Here is a 21,480-nt window from a genome sequence, read left to right as displayed (position 1 = left end):
TGCATACTGCTCCTTTCGGGCTGGCAACGCAATGCTTACTTCAGCTACTGATTACAGCCTATTTTGACTTCCTGCTTTGCTGAATGAGGAACTCTGGGATTTGAAGTCTACAAACCTAAAGCTACTAAAGTTGGAGACCCCCTAATCTAAAAAAATAAATAAAAATAATAAAATAAAATATTTGTGCAGCTTCCTGAAATTTGGTGTGTTTCTGTAGTGTTTCACTCTAACTACACAAACATACAAAATCTCACAAAGCTGTATGTGGCATTTTGTGTGTGTGTGAGTCAGTTGTGTTGTGTGTGTGTAAAGTGTGAAAGTGTGAGGTTCCTGCTTGTTGCAGGGGCCATTCTGGGTGAAGTGCAGCTGCTTTTACATTGTATGTGAGTCAGTTGTGTTGTGTTGTGTTGTGTGTAGTTTTGTATTTTTATTATTTATTGTTATGGGTGTGGCCATAACAGTCATCTGATCACCAAGCCTCGCCCACCAATGAAGCCACACCTACAGAACTGGTAGGGAAAATTTTTAGATTTCACCCCTGCGATAAAGTATACATTTTTTCTAAGCAATATTATTTTTTTGTTTAGTTATTATTGTATTATATGATTATAAGGTAAGAGTAAAATAAAGATATTTAAAATATAATCATATGATTGCAGCATACTTTCATGTTGAAACTGAGGAATATGGCAAGAAGGCATTTGAATTTGTTCACAATTGGATGTGTCATAAACTAAAAATTTTCTGGCCTGATTCCTGCCAAGCATATTCATTATTCTGGTATTCTTATATCTAAGAATACACCAGAAGAAGGTACTAACCTTATAGAATTACTGTATATCAGGATGTAAGATCCCAGTTTGATGCACTTCACTAGTAAGTTCTTTACAAATTCTCAAAAATATCTTAAATTCTCCTTAGCTCCATTCTACCCAAAATGCTAGGGGTCCTATTTGCATGGTTCTTGAGCTGCAATCTGAAATACATTCTGAACCTTTCTGCCACTTTATCAGTACTGTATTACGGTGATCAGTAATAATTAAAACATCAAGGTGATAAAGGCAATAACCATTGCTTTTCAGAAGTATTTATCATAAGAACTTAAAATAGCTTATGAAGGTGATGGTTAAATTGTACTTAATGATTTTGTTATGTCTTTATTAATATATCTATCTTATTCTTTACACAAAACCATTCTGAAATAATAATTGTCTCTGATACATTGAACTGAATTTTGATTGAAGTCCTGCAGTTTCTAATGTCTTCTGATTTTAAATAACTCTCTATAAAATTCTTCCTCTAATGAAGAATGTAAGATGTTGCTGTTTTTTATCTCTGTATTAGAAGATCAGTAAATAGAGCACTACAACTCAGTTTGGTAAAGTGGCAGAACTTTCTGAAAAGGCAACAGTATACAGGAGAATTTCGTAAAACGATTCACGCAGCAGTTTTGTTCATATGTGGACATTAAAGTATATTATTATTTATCATTTCTTGTGCTTTTCCTTCTGCATTAACTGTAGAAGGTGATGCTGTACAATACGATTACCAGTTAAAGAAAACAGTGGTAAACTAAGTAAGAAAATACTTTGATTTATTTCCTATTCTAGATCTGCAATTCCATATTTTGTTCCCAATATAACCTGATGTCAAAAGGATATGCAAAAGGACAGTTTCTCATTTGTCTTTCCCGTAAGATATATTAAGAGGCATGACTCTCTTGTAGTCATCACAACTAATAAACTGTCTTTGATAGTTTTATATTCCATGACTTTATGCTATTTTTAAAAAACCTGCTAAATTTCAGACCTGAGATTGTAATATTAGTTAACCCTACACTATTATTATCACTAATTTATTACTGGTTATCACTTATTTATCAATATTATCTCAAGCCTTGTTATTCAACAAAATTTTATATCCATCCCTCACTTTTTATATGTTTATTTTTGAAACAAAACAATCTTTTTTCAAATTAAAAGTTCAAGCTAAAAAGAAATAGAAAAAAAGATCAAAATCTTATATTTTATACTTATCAATAGTCATTGGTTTACCAATGAATTCGTAACTACAATATAGTGAATACATGAGTATTGATAATGTTACCTAGTTTGGGTAGTGAAACGTCTGCCAGAAAACAAGCAAGTTCAAAGAGCATCAAGGACCCTCATAGAGAATACAAGTTATTATTGTAAGATATCAAGAATTTCTGCCATAGTAACACATATTGCTACATCCTTTGATTAATAGAAAATTGCTTTTCTAAAAGAGATAGATCACACATTACTGACACCATTCCTTGACATTTGCAATAATAACCCTTTTCCAATTTCTTAATTTTTTTTTCTGACACTCCCCCCTCCCAATTCTTGATGCAACCACACTTTCCAATAAACACTCACATTCCAAAGTTTTGATATATAATTGATCATTACATTAACATCTTTAACATTTAAAGGTTTCTGCATAAATTTATTAATTTACATTAATACACTATCCCCCCAAATATTCAGCGCTTGCACGATCATATCATATAGATCAGTAAGCGCTCAAATTTCTTATGCCTCCAGCAGAAAAAATCAAATCAAATATATTCTTTAGGAAGTCCAATATACCCTAAATACAATGTTTGATAGATCTCAAATCTGAAAATACTATTTCAGCATTTTTAAGAACCTAAGGCCATTGCTATGGTTTTATATGTATTCCAGTTCTTTAATCCATGTATGAAATAGTTCATATATGTCTATTTTTAAAAATATTATTGAGCCCAACAGAAGAGAACATATCTAGCTCAGGGTTGAACTACGGTGTCCTTGGTGTTTGGTTCAATTTTTTAAATAAGTTTCAGCTTACTTATTTCCATATATCTGGAAATACTTTGTATATATAAAATACGAAACATTTAATATAATCAGAAGAAATCACTTAAGCATCATAGCCTCTAAAATGTTCAGGTTCATTTAACACTTTTTTTTGCTGAGACATCGTGAAAAAATGTATCTATAAAATCCTATCACATGCTGAATTACCAAAAGAAGTTGATTTATTTTGAAATAGATTTTTTAAATAAAATGACTTAGAGTATTGCTAGAACTCTCCAAGATGGATATCTGAAATTATATTTACTGTAAGTGATCTATTTGCCATTTAACATATAAGAGAAAATTACAATTTAAAGAGAGAGTAAACGAGAGAGAGAGAGAGAGAAAGAAAAGATCCTATTATAGAATCTAAAATTAAAAATTAAAGGTAATTATTGTAGGTGATTCCAGAATTTAAGAAGAAATATTGGATTCAAATTATTTTAAAAACAATTCAATTTATATGCTATGTAAAAAAAAAAGACATCTAAATTGTTGGATGTTATCTTATTCTTCAGTGTTTAGTTACATAAGGAAATTTAGTACCATAATGGTTGGACGGATAAAGAGAGCTGACCTTATACGTTGCAATTGTCAATAAAAATCTTCCGAGTGGCATGTTTGGATAATTTGACCCATATTATACATATCTTTAATTTCATCATATCTTAAGCTATGAGAGTGCTGTCTTATAACACAGACTGGTAAATAAGACGGTGACTACTTGTGATTTGTTGCCACGATATTATAAAAAAATATGGGAAAAATAATAAGCTGCAAAAAACTATTTTAATAATAATTGCCCTGAAATATATTTTGCAAAGAGCAGTCATAACCAAGTTATTTCCCTAAATAAAACAAATAGCTACTGTTCAGGAGAAAAGGACATCAAGGACACTTGCAAGAAAGAATTGGATCAATATTAAAGTGATTTTCATTTCATGCTTCCCCAACTCCAGTAAGCTGACAATATACTCTGATTATGTGAACTGTCTGTGAGTAACATAGAAAAGGTTATTAGAGGAGGAGGTGGAAATGGAATGCACTTTTTATATTGACAGTTTTGCTAATAGAGTGTACTGGCTTTCAAAGGCATGCAGTATTTTCGCTATTTAATTTTCACAACATTTTCTTCCTTCATCTAAATACAAGTTTAAAATTTAACTTTAACAGAAATCTGGTTTATTCTGAAAGGCAAAAAAACCTTGTTAAATGTTTATACTAAGAGAGTTATTTCCAAAATAACCCAAAATAATGTTATTGAATATGTAATAGCCAATTATAATACATTTGCAAATTATGCAATCACAACATAATACAACAAACAAAATTCTTTGTTTTCTTTGGAAAATAATGATAAAATTTATTTTAAGGAAAATGTTAACTGTAAATGTTAATTCAGATTATTTCAAACCTAAGGGAGGAAGGTACTTTTACACCCTCCCATATCATTTTTCCCCAGTTGCCGCTTTTCTATTTGGTACTTAGCGGCACCAATACAATACAAAACCGAACCCCACATAAGCATGCAAACAAAAACAAATAGTAGGAAGGTTTTTAAGCTAAGCAGGTTTACATGCTTTTCTCATTTTTATTGCTTCCTCTATGAAGATCCTTGTTAGATTGAAAAATAGACGAGACTGATGAAACCTGGAAGCCTTTTGAAGACAAAGCATGGTAAAAAAGAGAATCTAGGACAACATCCCCCATGGATAAATGTGGTAAGGACCAGCAGTGGACTGCCTTCCGCTTTCATCCTTGAAGCATTTTTTATACTCAATACTAGTTAAGGAAAATGATTTACTTCATTAGTTTACAAATAGATGTGAAGATGAACATCCAGAATCAGAATCTGGGTTGGTCTATTGAGTAACCAACACCTCAGTTCAGCCGTTCCACCTAATTCCTCTATCCCAATGCATAAAACACCTCCAAAAGTATGTATTTGTATAGAAAAGCCAACATTGCAAATTTTCTTTCCAAATGTTTCAGTTTTAAAGAAATTTGTGAGTCTGGATTTGCCTGCTTTGAGATTTGTATGGGCTTCATGTTAAGCTTGGTCAAGCAATCACTCAGTCAGTTATATAAACATTTTTCTGCATGGTTCAGGATGATTTTGTAAACTGCCTGTGGCAATAACAAAACCATATAATTAACAAAACTACTATAGAAACTGTAATATGAAATACAGTACAATGAAAAGAGATTTGAATGTGGAATGCTACTTAAAAAAATTCTGTACAAAATACGTTATACAAAGAACTGAAACTTCAAATAGTTAGATGAAGATGAATAAACCTAATACTGTTTAGTTCTAAGGTTCTCAAATTATCTGAAACATTTTCACTACATTTTAATGCTTTACCTCTGTAGGTAATATCTGCCATTCCTCCCTTGGCCAGGTATAAAATCCATAGAGATAACTGTTATTTCCAAAAACTCCTGTATTCCTTGATCAGTTAGCATCATATTACTATTATATACCATGTGTTCACTATCAATACTGATTTAAGTCTAGATTAGTTAGAGAGTGCTCTTTTATTCATCAAGGTCATGTCTTGATGGCTATGCAAGCTTAGATAAATCAGGCATTAAGTAGATGCATCTCCGCAGAACCCAGAAATTCTCTCATCTGCAGACCTCAGCATATCTTGTTATTTATTGCCAAAGAATTGACTGATTAATTTTGTCATCTTTGCTCTGTGATTTTTTGCTCAGCTGAGGCTGCCTGCCCTTGTCTGCAATGCCTGATCAGACCTATTTAAGCTGACGCCTTTGATCACAGACCCAGATGAGCTTGCTGACTTAGGCTCTGACTAAACATTTCTTGGCTGTGATATTTAATCACAACTCCCCCTCACAATGATAACTGCCAGTCTATTCTATACAGAAACTTAAAGCAGTATTTATGCTACTATTTTCAAAATATTTTTTTTAAAAAAAACCCACTCATCCATATAATTCATTTTTCCTTTTGTTGTTTCTACTATGAAGTTATTTGTGGACAGTGAATTACATTATGTAACTTGTAACTTTACATAACAAAAATCAATAGCTTTCTCTATAGTACTTCTTATGTGTGATTCTGATAATAAAAAAGAGATATAAAATGATCAAAATAAAACTGATGAAAAATCCCTAATGAAAGTTAAGCCCCCATGGAAAAAAATGCTGTGCCTCCAGCTCTTTATTAATCACATTCCAGCACCAGAGGTTGAAAATACATCAAACCGCACCAAATCCTTTTTACATGACAACCTCATAAATTATTCAACTCATTAGTATCACCAGGAGGTATAAAAATAACATCAGTGTTAAGGATGTTTTCTTATACAGTTGGGTCAAGTAAAAGTTTTAATATTAAAATCCATAAGTAGAAGCCTCCAAACTACACCCCCTCCCTCCAATCAAGGTAAAAATTCTCTGGACTTAATCTCAGTGAAAGCTGTTTTAAATTCTTCTGGAAGACTGTTCTTAATTTTGATACTGAAAGCTTTAGAAAAAAAGTACTTTAAAATTGCAAAAGATAACATCTTTCCACTGTGATCTGTAATATAAGCAGTAATGACACTATCTACATTTCTCCATATACATGGTATCATGGGAAGTAAACGTATGAGGAGAAATATCAATTGACAATCTGTATGAAATTCTCATGATTAAGCTAGATCATGTCCTTTTTTTAAAAAAAACCCCTCCTTTTAAGCACAATAACTAACAGTTTCATTTAAGGTTTTTGGCACTTTGTGAATATACTTTTCTGTGTATCTACATAAATGTAACATATTGCTCTTGCCCTCTGTTAGTTTCAGACCACAAATAAGCAAGACTGATTGTAGTAACCTAGACACAGCATATGACAGCAATTTGTATTAAGAGAGCCCTGTTTAATTGTCATGGCATGATGGGTCAGATTTGGCTATTCAGACAAGGGGGCATATACATATGTATGTATACACACACCAGAGAAGACACAGAGTTTAGTTCACTGGAGAAGGGAAGTTAAAATCTCTCCCATGTAACAATCCTTATTAAAATCATTGCTAAGGATCAAGGGAAGAGGGGCTAAGAACAGCAGGATGTACCTATCTTGTCTATACCAATACTGTACTTCAAACCAATCAGGAATTACAATTTTTTTAAAAATGTCCTATTTTTCCCCCCATGGCATCTATTCCCTCTTGTTCTTCAACATAAATTAGAGAAACAACAATGACATGTAATAAAATAAAATAGTGGTTGTGTCTTAGGATGACCTGTAACATGATTTTACTTGCAGACTTCTTGGTTGAAGACATATCAAGATTAGTGAGGAATACAGCTTTAACAAATAATATAACAATAACAGAGTTGGAAGGGACCTTGGAGGCCTTCTAGTCCAACCCCCTGCCCAGGCAGGAAACCCTACACCATCTCAGACAAATGGTTATCCAACATTTTCTTAAAAATTTCCAGTGTTGGAGCATTCACAACTTCTGCAGGCAAGTCGTTCCACTTATTAATTGTTCTAACTGTCAGGAAATTTCTCCTTAGTTCTAAGTTGCTTCTTTCCTTGATCAGTTTCCACCCATTGCTTCTTGTTCTACCCTCAGGTGCTTTGGAGAACAGCCCGACTCACTCTTCTTTGTGGCAACCCCTCAGATATTGGAACACTGCTATCATGTCTCCCCTAGTCCTTCTTTTTATTAAACTAGACATACCCAGTTCCTGCAACCATTCTTCATATGTTTTAGCCTCCAGTCCCCTAATCATCTTTGTTGCTCTTCTCTGCACTCTTTCTAGAATCTCAGCATCTTTTTTACATCGCGGCGACCAAAACTGAATGCAGTATTCCAAGTGTGGCCTTATCAAGGCATTATAAAGTGGCACAAACGTTGGAAGTCAAATGGTTCATTCATATTCTAATATCATCAAAAATTCCTGAATGAAAGCGTGGAAAGTTGCTTCCAGTCATCGACGTAATATTGAAGTTCACAGAGCAATCTGATCTAATTACATGGCATTCTAGAGCAGCAGTATCACAAAATCTAAGAATATGTTATATAAAACCTTTAAAATCTTTTACTAATCTAAACAATTCTGAAGCAGCACTTATATTGTTTCAATTATATATATATATTTTAAAAAGTTGAAACAAAGGGATTTGAAAACAACTTGAACCATACTACAGAGGTCAGAGAAAGGCTTTGAATGTAGCAGCTTCCAAGAATTATAATTGTGCAATCCTATATACTACTCAAAAATGAGTTCCATGAAATTCAGTCTGACATACATCAGTAGGAATCATTTTCATTAAAAGCAAAATAAAAATTATTGATAAGAATTGAATTGTGGCACATAAACAAGGATTTCTATTATTAGCTTATAGTTACCAAATAGTTTCTTCATTCTTTTTTCGTATTTTTGCTCTATTACAGGGCTTTTTCTCTTTTCTGCAGTTTCCAACTTTTAGTCATTTTTCATAAAGTTAAATCACATTAATCAGAGAACAAGAGAGTGTATATAAAATTACTAAATTACTAAATTTACATAATTCAACCAAACTACAGAGGTTAGTACTGTGGAATAAATTTCTAGAATAGTTTACATTCCCAATAAATTCAATGAGATTATTAATTTTTTCATTTAAACTTGACTGATTACATCTCTGATAGGTGATTGGCTATTAGCTCACTCTGATAATGAAAGTTTTTATATATACATATAATTGTCCATGTACACTGCCAGCTTTAAGTAGTGCAATAAGTCTCTCTATTTAACCGAAAAATAAGAAATACTTTTAAAAGCAGAGTACTTTTCAGAAAGGTTATCTTATTTTCAATTTTTAGCTTCCAAGAATGGGCTTGACTCTGTATTCTCTAAAATAAAGACTTACAACAAGACTTACAAGACTTACAACACTGAGAAATGTGAAAGTCCTTTTATATTAACCTAAATGCCTACCTATTTCTTTGGATTCCGTGAACCATATTTTTCTAAACCTAACAGGATTATTACTCTATTTACAGTTTTTCATTTATGTGTATACATTATTCTAAGGTCCCCAGTCCTGTATTTAAATATAATACAAACTGGACAAGCTTCAAAACTACTATTAACAATATTGAAATGTATTTAGCTATACAAGGTGAATGTAAAAAAATAGAAAATACTATAATAAAAATGGACAGATTTCATTCAAACAGAGTCTAATAACAATTCTAACTGCATTTAGGACAGTAGGAATGTTACAATGATACTGACCATATTCTCCAGCAGCTTTGAGCAATGCGTCAGAATGGGTGGAGCCAAAAGCATTACGAACAAATCGTCTCCGCCGGCGAAGATCATCTTCCCAGTAATCTAAGCGCCAAAAATCATGCAGTTGGCTAAGGAATAAAAAAAATAAAAGTAAGTAATTAGCATCTACATGTAAATTCTGTACCACTGATTAGAAAAAAAGCACTATGAAGTATATGTGTTTGTTTCAGTGATTACAAACAAACTACAACAAATTTATGAATTCTCAAAAAAAGAATATTCAATAACTTCTTTACTTTCATTTAAAAATTCACGGATTCTGCCTCCCTGTCTCAGAATATTTGTCTACTTAAAAAAAGCCATCAATCAGAGGAAGCCCATTAACAAATGCAGTATCAAATTACAAGTATTAATGACACAGCTTGCTTTTTTTTTAGTGTTTTTAAAAAGAACTGTAAATCATAAAGTGGACTTAAGAGCAAATATTTTTCACTTTAATTACTACAATCCTTTAGAAGAATAAAGTTAGAAGTATAAAATACTGGCCACTTGAAATCTGTGGAGTTATGATTAAAATAATGCACTGAAATATTCATTGAACTAATTCCCCATTGCCCCGAGCAACCTGAGAAAATTGCAATTTTATTCATTATTAATAACACAGAATTAGAGCTGCAAAAATCCACCATGTGGTAATTGTATAGGTAAATTATTATTCCAACACCAACAGAGTCCTTGGATGATTTTATAGCTTCCAGCTAAAACAAGCCATTAACAACCATAGCCATGTTCATGTTACATTGCCTGTTTTACATTCAGAATCTATATTAAACTTCCACATAATGACTCAGAAACTACTGTTAATCTGTGTCCTACTGAAAATACAAATATGTGCTTTCATTGGACAGAAAATTATTTTTTCTTTAGTATATGTGAGACTTTCAAAAGAATCTCAAAATTAACAATTCAGCACTAAACCAAAATGCAAACGATTATTGTTTTGGATAATAGCATTCATTATGATGCTGATGGATGATCAAGTCATGATTGTAGTCTTATTGTGTGGCCATATAAACTCTTTAAATAAATAAATACTATTCTTTCAATGTGATGTGGGCATTTTTCTTAGTAACTACCGGTACATGTTATTAAGGAAAATTAATTTGCTGAAATAAATAAAACAAGTTTATTTACATAATTGTACGGAGTAATTGGTAATTAGGGAATGGAAGGGTGCTTATCCCTCTCTTATACAAATGACCTTTTATCCAATGGCTTATATTTTTATAATTAGGCTGCAGAAAATGTTTGATCACATTCTGTGACTTTTGTATGAAGAAACTGGGGCCACAAGGTTAAATATACTTCCAACTGATGGTTCCTTCATATCATACCTTCGCCCGCCCCCCAATGACTATGAAGTGAGAAAGAGTGGAGCATCTGCTTCCATATGAACCTGACTATCATTTAACATGACCTACTGCAACTCTCTTGAATATCCCACTGCTTTAGGGATATGCTTAATAATACCACACAATAGAATTTTCTAATTACTGGCACTCTCTATATGGAACTTGCAATATGTTCTTTGTTATTGTTGTTATTATTATTTGCAAGAATTGTCATGAAAACAAATCTGGAGCAAATGCATTTCATAGTGCAATTGTTGAAATTCTACAAGATTGTCACAGTAATCTTTTTCTTTATTTATCCATGTATTTCTTTTTTTACTTTTGTTCAGAATAACTAACAAACTATATATACAGTTATATATGTGCACTTTTTTATGTTTACTTGAAATACAGATTACTCTGCTTCTTGAAAGTCCAAATTTTGCTTCCACAGAGTGTAAGAGGAAAGCCACTGCTTGCACGATTCTAATCTCTGTATATGTAGACATATCCCAGCATCTGAATAACTTTTCTAAGGACTTCAATGATACTATTCTAAGTGCTAGTCTATGGCATGTTTTTTAACAGAATAACAGAGAGTTGGAAGGGACCTTGGTGGTCTTCTAGTCCAACCCTCTGCTCAAGGAGGAGGACCCTATGCCATTCCAGACAAGTGGCTGTCCAGTTTCTTCTTAAAAGCCTCCAGTGATGGAGCACCCCCAACTTTTGGACTGCTTGTTCCATTACTGTTGATGGTTGATCCTAAAAGGCAGAAAATAAGTTTCATTGCAACATCTTTGTTGTCAGTTTTAAGGCCTTGTTTTAAGTGTTGTTATTAGTTTGGTCTTTATATTTAATTTAATTTTTTTCACTGTGCTCCTTCACTAATGAAGTAGTATCATCAATATAGCACAGTTTATTGATGTTTCTTTCTTCATTTTTAAAACCATCTTCTTCCAATCCAGCTTCCTCAATATATATTCATAGCACATAACTAAACTAAATTAAAATAAATTAAACCTATTGGGTGGACATATAAAAACTAAACTAAAAAATACAATAAACTTTTGTCTCTTTTGCCAACTGGAAATCTTCAGCAAACCCACTTGAGAGATGTCTTGGAAGTCTTTTCTTGTTTGATTTCATGTTCAGCATCTTTACAATGTTCTAATATTGATTCTTGTGTTTTTCTTTACCAGCTCTCTGGTTTAGGTTTTTTGTTTTTGTTTTTCTTTCTTTCTTCCTGAGGAATGAAGCTTTCCTTCACATATTCATCTGTTAACATTCATACAGGACAGATACCCGGTAAAGAAAGAAAGGCACTTATCTAAAGACTCATTGCAATTGTTTTGCATAATATTTGGTTCTTTTAATCAAGAACATATTTTTATGGAGCATTTTGACCAGCTTCAAGGGCAAGTTAAAATTCTGGGTGAAGTTAAAATTTAGGTTGAAAGATTTTGATAATGAGAATTTAGTATAAGGTATCATGGTTTGAGAATTGCAAGTTATTGCAGGTTCATCTCCCCCAATTACCCTTGAAATTAAACTAGGTATTGTGTATATAACTGCTTATATTAGTGGACTGCATTTACAGAATCTGTCACTATTGGGGGGGATAGATTATATTGGCATTTAAAATAAACACTAAGTTTATATTAAATACAATGCATGCAGAAAACAAGACAATGCCAATTCTTGAATATAAATCCAGATTAAATTCAGATATTTCATGATGACATGGCAGATGAAACAGAGTAATTCCCTGGTACACTGTATGTGCCTTCTGTCCCACATGATTATTCACTGTATTTCTAAAAGTGATAATTAATGCAAATTGATACTCAGCATGATGGAACTGGTATACTGATTTACATAAGACAAGAGAAATAGCCAAAAAATGTACATATTTCCAGGAATGAAAACAATGTTATGAATAAATAATATTTTGTGGATTTTTCTTAATGCTTGTAAGATGTTTACAAAGTCACTTGTGTGAGATGATATATATAAATCATATAAATAAATATAAGTTTGTCCAAATATAAGTTTGAACCAAATCATTTATTTAAGTATTTATGAAACTTATATACCATCTCGAATCACACTCTAGGAATTTACAAGTATACATAATGAAAGTAAAGGTAAAAGGAAATGTTTCCCTCTTCAGTTATGTCTGACTCTAGTTCATCTCTGTTACTTGGATGAGGGAGCCAGCATTGTCCTCTGGTCATGTGGCCAGCATGGCTATATGCCAAACCTGCATGGAACACTATTACCTTCCCACCAAAGTTGGACTTATTGATCTACTTGCATTTGCCTGCTTTCAAACTGCTAAGTGGGGAGAAGCTGGAGCAAGAAACAGGAGTTCCCCAATGTGCAGCACTCAGATCTTAAACCCAGACTGTATGCTTTCCAACTGACAAGCTCAGGGTTTTTAACCACTGAGCCATTACACCTCCATAATAAAAGTTCAGTAAAAATATTATCTGATATGCTTATTGAGATTAAAAGCTGTCCAAAATAGTATAGGCTATGTTACTATACTGGGGAAGGAAAAACTAAGAACAGCAAGAAAAAATATTCCTATAACAATATAGTGTCAACCTGCCCAAGGAATTTTTGAAAACTGTGTTTTTAAGACTTACTTAGATGACAATAGAAACAGGGCCACACAGCCTTCATGGGGATATATTTCACGCAACAAGGATACCATAGAGAAGCTTGGTCTCTGAAATTCCACAAAATGACATCATTTTAAAGATGGAACTGAAGATGACTATTCTAATAGATTTGGAAATCTTGTCCTATCTTGTCCTATTTAAGGCCAAAGTTATAGGCATGTTGCTCTATGAAACCCAGTTGTGTGTCCAAAAGAACACATAAGAATTAAATTCTTATATCTACAGGAATTTTATAGTCCATAAAATCAAAATTTCTAAAAACAATAGTTCACATTCCTTCATTAAGCTTGTAATGGGCTAACAAGATTAGAGTTGAACAGCATCTCTTTTGAGATTTGTGCAACATAACACATTAGATCTTAGGCAAAGGAAATCCTTAAAGAAAACCGCCGTTTCAATTAGCGCCACTCAGCTGAGTGGGGCAAATCCAGAGAGCATCACAAAGCTTCCGATTCAAATTTAAGTAAGCTATATAATTCTCTGGTGAAAAATCTCTTAGAAAGTCCAAGCAGTGGAGCTGGAAAGAAATAAGTCTCTATTGGCCAACTGAGTTAACAAACTGAAGCTCCAAAGGAGGGTGGAGGAATGTTTATGCAAATTTAACTCAGTCTCTGGCCAATCAGATGAGATTAAACTCACTGCTTGGACTCTCTAAGCAGCGCACCAGAGAAACAATAGTTCACATTCCTTCATTAAGCTTGTAAATGGGCTAACACGATTAGAGTTGAACTGCATCTCTTTTGAGATTTGTGCAGCATAACACATAAGACCTTAGGCAAAGGAAATCCTTTAGGGCAGTGGTCACCAACCAGTGGTCTGTGAGAAAATTTTGGTGGTCCACAGAAAAATTATTTGCATTTTTTTATATTGCATTAAATACTATTTTTCTTTTTAAAAAATTCATATTAGTGATCCACAGGATTTAAAATTATGAATGTAGTGGTCCCTGAGGTCCAAAAGGTTGGTAACCTGCTTTAGGGGATATCCATGGTTCATCTTACCTTAATAATAGATTAAATTCGCACTGCAAAAACTAATTGACCAAAATTAGATACTGTATACATTGTTTGTTATAACCATTCTTATTTATGCTATGTCCTGATAAAAACCTAGCAGAATTTAAGCAATAGTCTAGGAGTTGAATATCCAGGTGGATATGGGTGAAATTTTCCATCTTTCTTATATCAAAATTACCCTGCTCCTTGGACTTTATGTAATTTTATTCATATACCTTAATTGTTATGAACATTTTACTATATGTTTGTGTGGCCTCAAATTTAATAAATAACTTTTTTCCTTAATTGTTTGTTACATGAGATATATAGTTACTTGTAAGCAAGAGAACTAGTGTCTAAACTTAAGGACCTTGGGCTTTCTTATTCAATCTGCCTTTGGATTATGGATTTCCTGTCTGGCCACTGCTCGGCCCTTATTCTTAACCCTGGTACACCACAGAGTTGTGGGTTGAGTCCCTTACTCTATACTCTTTATGTACATGACTGCATTCCCACTAACACCAGTAATACTATTACTAAATTTGCAAATGATGCAACAGTGGTTGCATCCAGGGGGGGGGATTGGGTATTATCATAAAAGAGGACCTGACCTGGGGTGCTCACATTGCAGCACTGGTCAAAAGGGCCCTACCTGAGACTTCTCAGGAAACAACTGAATGAAAAACTTCTGGTGACCTTCTACCGCTTCAACATAGAGAGTATTTTAACTTACTGCACCTGTATATGGTTTGACAATTGCACAGTGGCAGATAGGACAGCACTCCAAAGGGTTAATGTCATTGCCCAGAGGATCATTAGTTGCCCTCTCCCCTCCTTGGAAGAGCTTTATAGCTCCCCCTGCATTAAGAAAGTTCAAAACATTCTTAAAAATCCATCTCATCCTGGGCATCCTTTTTTTGAACTATTACCATCTGGCAGATGGTACAGGACAATAAAAACAAGGACAAATAGGCTGAAAAACAGCTTCTATCCCAGAGCAGTAACTATACTGAATTCTACTGTATAGTGTAATACTAATGTAGTATCATTATTTCAATTTCAAATGGGTTTTCAATTCAATTGTATAGAATGTGAAGGATGTATGTTTTTGTTTTATTTTTATAGTTTTATTATAACATAACATAACATAACATAACAACAGAGTTGGAAGGGACCTTGGAGGCCTTCTAGTCCAACCCCCTGTCCAGGCAGGAAACCCTACACATACATCATTATGTATGATGTACATTGAAGATGGCATGTAATTTTGTTGTACAAGGTGCAATGACAATAAAGTAAACTAAAAGAGAACAAGAAACTTTCTGTTGTTGGCAAAAAATTTAGAGGTATTAATGTGGAACTGAGAAAATTTGGAAGTCCCATTTGAGGAAATTCTAGTTCAGTCATTTTTCCTTTGTGCAAATATTAGCATTTTATCAAATTACAAAAAGTAATGTCTGTTTCTTCTAATAATGAAATATTAGACCTAGTAGGTTATAAAAGAACTATTTTTCTAAGTGCAAAGAGACAACTGTTTCAGCTGTATAAACCTGAGAACAGGCAAGTCCTAAATGTTTCCAAAGAAGGTGCAAAAAACTTTATGGCTGACATTTATGCAATAAATGTCACACCAGGGATAAGACTGCACTTAACTTCCATCAGTTAGCAGTTGTCTTATGCCCTGAAGCATGAGGGCTTAATATTCTTTTAGAAAACTTATCCAATCTTATCAGCTAATACCATAGTTACAATTATTTAATTTTTAACATTCTTTTTGTTTTGACAATAAATGAAGCACCTCAAAAGGTTAATTCTGCTCTATGAAAGTCTTTCAATTGGATTCCTAAATTTTCTCCATAAAAGTAATCATGAGTGCCGAAAGATAATAATTTTATGCGTAAGTCTATATGCTTAAGAAAAACTGGCTTCTCTCTCATTGCTCCTGATAGGCCTGTTTTAATTATATATTTAGATATTAGCTGTTATTGTACAAACATAGAATTAGAAGAGGTACTTAGGCCACTGAGTCTAAGTGCAGGAATTAAAATAGAGATAGTTTTCACTTACTGACTACAAATAGGACCAGGAACACTGTTGATTAGCAATGCTAATCATAAAGTGAAATATAACATGACAGCACTTAACTTATACATGCTAAGTTCTGACCCTGGTCATTAAGCAAATCTCCCACAGTCATTAAATATGAAATCATGTGACCATAACTTATGACTTCCTACCAGCTTTCCCATTAGCTTTGCTTGTTGGAAGCTGTCTATGAAGGTCACAAATATTGATCATGTGATTATAGAACACAGTGACCATTGTAAATGTGGTTGCTAAGGCGGGAACGCTTTGAAGGCTCAAACTTGAAGACTGGTCATAAATCTCCTTTTTTCAGTGACTTCATAAATTCAATGTTGAATAAGTGAACAGTAAGCTAGGCCTACTTTTAAAACATTCCAGAAAAGTGACTATCTGTCCCAGCTTGAATTATCTAACAAGAGAAAGCACACTTTGGTTTTTTGAACTATTCTTACTTTTAGAAAGTTTCTAACATTCAGTCAGAATATGCCTCCCAAAGTTTAAATTTATTATTACATGTTCTATACTCAAGAACAAGATGAACCAGTCTTAACATTTTTCTATGAGATATCCTTTAAGTATCTGACAGGTCCTATCATACTCTACCACCTGTCTTGTCCTACAAACTGGAATTAGCCATTTAGGAAAAGGCATCTCTCAAACAATCCCAAGATTGCTTGGTCACATTCTGAACCGATTCTTCATCTTCTTCCTTTGTAAAGCCATTCTGTTTCCAAACAGTAATGGCAGTCATGATTTCTCTTCCCCAATCAGCAACAGTGATGAATTGCTCTGTCTTTCCTTCCTTGCTGACATTATCAAAAAAACCTCTCAGAAGAATGTGGTCAGGTTATAAAAAATAAATAAATCTCTTTCTCTAGTTTTTCAATATATTGCATTCTCTGACAATTCTAGATCATCATTTGTTTTTCTTGTTTCTCCTCACTTTCACAACATTCAGATTGCCCTCTTTTCATTTCTTGCCTTCTCTCTTCCCTCAGTTCCAATTACCCACCTTATATCTTTTATCTCATTTTCCTTTCGTGCATTCTCAGTTTCTTCATGAAAAATGCATCTTCTAGCTTCCCACTCTCTTCCCCATTCCTCTCATTCCCTTCTCCCATTTCTGAATTTTCTACCTCTTACTCTCCTGGCACTAAAAAAACTATCTAGGTTTCAAAGTTACCTCAAAACCAATGAACTTGAGGGTATTCTTAATCTTATTTACTCCATTTTCCCCAAAACAAAATTAGATTGCACACAAAATTGCTTTATTCTACACCTGGCTCCGCAGGCTGCAGAAAAAAAAATCAACATACATTATTGTAATGCCAACACTCTTTCTTGTTATATATTGTTGCAACCATAGTTATTTATAAAAACTTTGGTAAAAATCTGCGATGCTGATACATGATAATTATCTTACATCACTAAGAATGATTAAGCCTCTGGATATTCAATAGAGAATCTAAACCACTGTGAATCCATTGATTCAGAAGAAACTGGACCAGGAAATTGAACATTTTCCATCTTTCTGTTAGAATAACACTCAACAATTCCAATCTTCCTATTTCGTAAAATGAATGTAATAGAAAATAGTAGATAATGCAACTTTAAAATCTTGAAATGGAGAATCAGATTGAAATAAATAAATAAATTAGGAATTGCAGTACTAAAGTTATATATGTGAAAAAAGGTTCCTGCCTAACACAATTTAAATATAAAACTAGGGTAGAATTACTGTAATTAATTGCATAATAGAAAAAATATATAATTAGAATTTTCTATGTTAAGTAACAAAAGTTCATAGTCAGTGCCACTGTAAGATGATCGTTTTAACAATTTATTCTCTAAGGAAATGTAACTACTGGAAGCTGTTAAAATTACCTTAAATGTTAACATTAAGGAAATTTAAAGAGGCAACACTGCTGAAACTGCCACTGTTCAAAAGATGAACATTGAACTTTGCCATAAGGGGGTGGGGGGAACCCTTGAGCACAGATAAATCTTCTTCTATGGAACGAAAACATCAGAAAAGAAAATATTGCTAACAGATGTATATGGAAATGACTGAACTCAAAATGTTTCTTCTTGGTGAAGAGAGTCAGAATTAATATTGGACAGAACTGTCGGTTGTGATGAATATGAGATAGAAACACACCAAAATCATCCACAATTTTGCCATGATCACAAATTTCATAGATTAACTACTAAGAAAAGGTCAGCCTATTATAAAATGAAAAAAGAAAAAGGAAAGAGGGATGACAATGTAAGAACTCAAACCCACATCTTAAATACCATTTTAGTATTTTACATTTCTTTGTAATCTGAAGTAATGTATACTTAGCATTTCTATACAAGTTATACAAATTGTTTAAAGCAGGGATCTCCAACCTCGGCAACTTTAAGACTTGTGGACTTCAACTCCCAGAGTTCCTCTGAGGAACTCAGAGTTGGAGTCCACAAGTCTTAAAGTTGCTAAGGTTGGAGACCCCTGGTTTAAAGGGAACAAACATTCTTAATTTCCCATTTTTCCAAATATGAGTTTAATTGTCATAAAACTACATAAAATTTATATTTTCTCAAATTATTTTATATACAATTTCAACTAATACCTACAATACATTTGGTCTGTATTATCTCTATTGCAATTTCCCCTAATACATATGACTCAGGATTTTAGAAGCCTACCTTACATAGCATGAAATTAGGGACTGCTATGGCGCCTAGGTGCCACACTGTTCACACATTGATCTGACATTTTTATCAAAAATAAAAAAATAAACTCATTAAAAAAAGTATAGACCTATTAGATAAAACTAAAGTGTGTTTGATTGATAGGAAAAAATGGGGTGAAGAATAAGTTAGAATAGCACTATGTGCCCCCTCCTGCCCCTCAAAAAGCCTACAGCAAGCAAATGAATTTGTGCATCTCAGGAAAATATTTAGGGACAAGAACATGATGGGTAATTTTTCAGCCATGCAAATGCTGGCAATAGATAATAAATAATGGTGAATTACTTTAAAGAAAAAGTTAATCTTGAAAAATGTATAAGGCAGGTATAAGACAGTGCATCTGTGAATTTTGTTATGTGGGCGCTGGTTATTTTAGGGGGAAAATAGAAGTTGACTACAATGAAATGAAACAAAGAAAATGTTAAAAAGTTATGATATTTATGTAGTTACTTACCAAGCACATATAAATTACATTAAAGTAACCAAAATATCTTTACAGGCATGTCACAACTTTTGAGCAAACACTTTTGGAAATTTAAAGTTGAAAAAATTGACACATCCTACAAATGGAAATGTGGAACTTAAGAAAAGGTGTGGTTAAAAAAATAAGAGATAGTACAAAAATGGGTGAAAGTGATTTAATGCAAATATGAATAACCATTATGGAAGAAATATGTCAAGAGACTGAATGAGGACTACATCACAAAATAATTATGCAGTATGCAGGAAAAGTAACTTGGTTAAAAGGAAGGAGAAAACCACAACAGATCTGGTTGGATGGAGCTGAAGAGAGGGAAAACTTAAAGAAATGGTTGAATGAATCAATATAAGGCCCAGTGAACCAAGGATGGTTTGTAAGGATGCAATAGACGTGATTGGTGAATAGCATTAATGGTCTAAATAGGTTTAGTCAGATTTGCTTTCTTTTTTCTTTTATCCTCTATCATCAATTTCTTATCCCTTCTTATTACTTTTGTGTACTATGCATTTCTGTATTTTGTTGATTTAGAAGGCAACTGTGTGGGTAATTACATAAGGACATGAAACAGCAAAGAAAAAACAGGATGGGTACAGGAGTGAAATGCTCCCGGTTTGCATCGGATCACCCGATCCGGTAGCAATGGCAGCAGGTGATTCGGAGAACCGGTAGCAAAAATCTCTGTCCCTCCCCCCCGCTGAGCCGCGCGATCATCAGTGGGTTTTTTTTTTACTTTTAAAAGCATTTTTCCTTCTGCCGAAAAAAAGCTTTTAAAAGTAAAAAAAAAACACTCTGATGATCATGCGGCTCAGCTGGGTGCTAGCCAAAAAAGGGGGGTCCGTTTGTCCTCCCAGCAGGCTCCCTGAAACCTGAAGCCTGCTGAAAGGAAAAACAGGCTTTCCCCCCCTCCCCATTTTTTGGTGTGACTAGCAGGCTCCCTGAAGCCTGTTGGGAGGAAAAATGGACTCCCCCCCCCCCCCGTTTTTTGGTGTGGCTAGCACGCTTCAGGTAGGCTGGGAGGAAAAATGGGGTGTGGGGGGGTAATTTTTGAGAGAGAGAGAGAGAGAGAGAGAGAGAGAGAGAGAGAGAGAGAGAGAGAAGGGAGGGAGGGAGGGAGGGAAGGAAGGAAGGAGGAGAGGAAGGAAGGGGTACAAACCTGGCACTAGATGCAGCTTCAGAGGATAATCCAGGGCTGGAAGGGACCTGGAGGTCATCTAGTCCAGGGGTCTCCAACCTTAGTCACTTTAAGACTTGTGGATTTCAACTCCCAGAATTCCTCAGCCTGCAAAGCTGGCTGAGGAACTCTGGGAGTTGAAGTCCATAAGTTTTAAAGTGGCCAAGGTTGGAGACCTCTGATCTAGACCAACCCTGCTCCAGCAGGACATTATTAGTGAGTTTCTGTCTTTTGATCTCCCAGTCACACAGCCATACCCACCTAGTCACAAGACACCCCCCAAGCCATGCCCCCAAGCCACGCCCACAGAACCGGTAGCAAAAAAAATTAGATTTCACCCCTGGATGGGTACTACTCTTATAGAAAAGTAACTTTAAAGAAAACTGGTCATTTGCCTTGAGCACATGTAAAACAAAAACAAACAGTTCTTGTTTGGTTGCTCACTAATCTTGATGGATTAAATTTCTTCCTGAATTGTGGAAGATTTCACTCTACAATCAGAATTTGTGGGTAGGGTTTCTAACGCTTTGTTTCCTTCCCCAGAGTCAGCTGTTCCAAGGAAATTTAAATGAAAAAAATCTTTACTTAATGTTTAAGTAGATAATACAAATATGTCTAAAAAGAAAAATGAACCCTTATTGATATTCTATACATTGCTATATAGCAATTCAAATGCTGTAGTTAATGGCTTATCAGTAACTCAGTTATGGACTCATATTTGTTCAGCAGTATGGTATCATAGATCATGAATAATTATTTTTTTCATGTAATATTTTTAAAATATATATATATATTCCATTCAGTTTTAGGACAACTGTAAAGAGTTTAGATTAATA

The 21,480-nt window shown here is 33.8% G+C and overlaps 2 protein-coding genes across 4 annotated transcripts in view; one reads left to right on the top strand and one right to left on the bottom strand.

Moving 5' to 3' along the window:
* Positions 1-4,552, top strand: part of MAB21L1 (mab-21 like 1) — a 39,366-nt gene extending 34,814 nt beyond the window's left edge. The window contains exon 2 of the mRNA XM_058184774.1: positions 4,476-4,552. The gene's annotated coding sequence lies outside the window, so the exon portion shown is untranslated. The remainder of the gene's footprint in view (positions 1-4,475) is intronic.
* Positions 1-21,480, bottom strand: part of NBEA (neurobeachin) — a 417,781-nt gene that overhangs the window by 193,363 nt on the left and 202,938 nt on the right. For all 3 annotated transcript variants that reach the window (XM_058184768.1, XM_058184769.1, XM_058184770.1), the window contains one exon: positions 9,108-9,232. In XM_058184768.1, the coding sequence (XP_058040751.1) occupies positions 9,108-9,232 (125 nt within the window). The remainder of the gene's footprint in view (positions 1-9,107; positions 9,233-21,480) is intronic.

The sequence above is a fragment of the Ahaetulla prasina genome, chromosome 5 (assembly GCF_028640845.1).
Source record: "Ahaetulla prasina isolate Xishuangbanna chromosome 5, ASM2864084v1, whole genome shotgun sequence".
Taxonomy (NCBI): Eukaryota; Metazoa; Chordata; class Lepidosauria; order Squamata; family Colubridae; genus Ahaetulla; species Ahaetulla prasina.
Note: the sequence above shows the minus strand (reverse complement) of the source record. Positions and strands in the feature narration are given on the sequence as shown.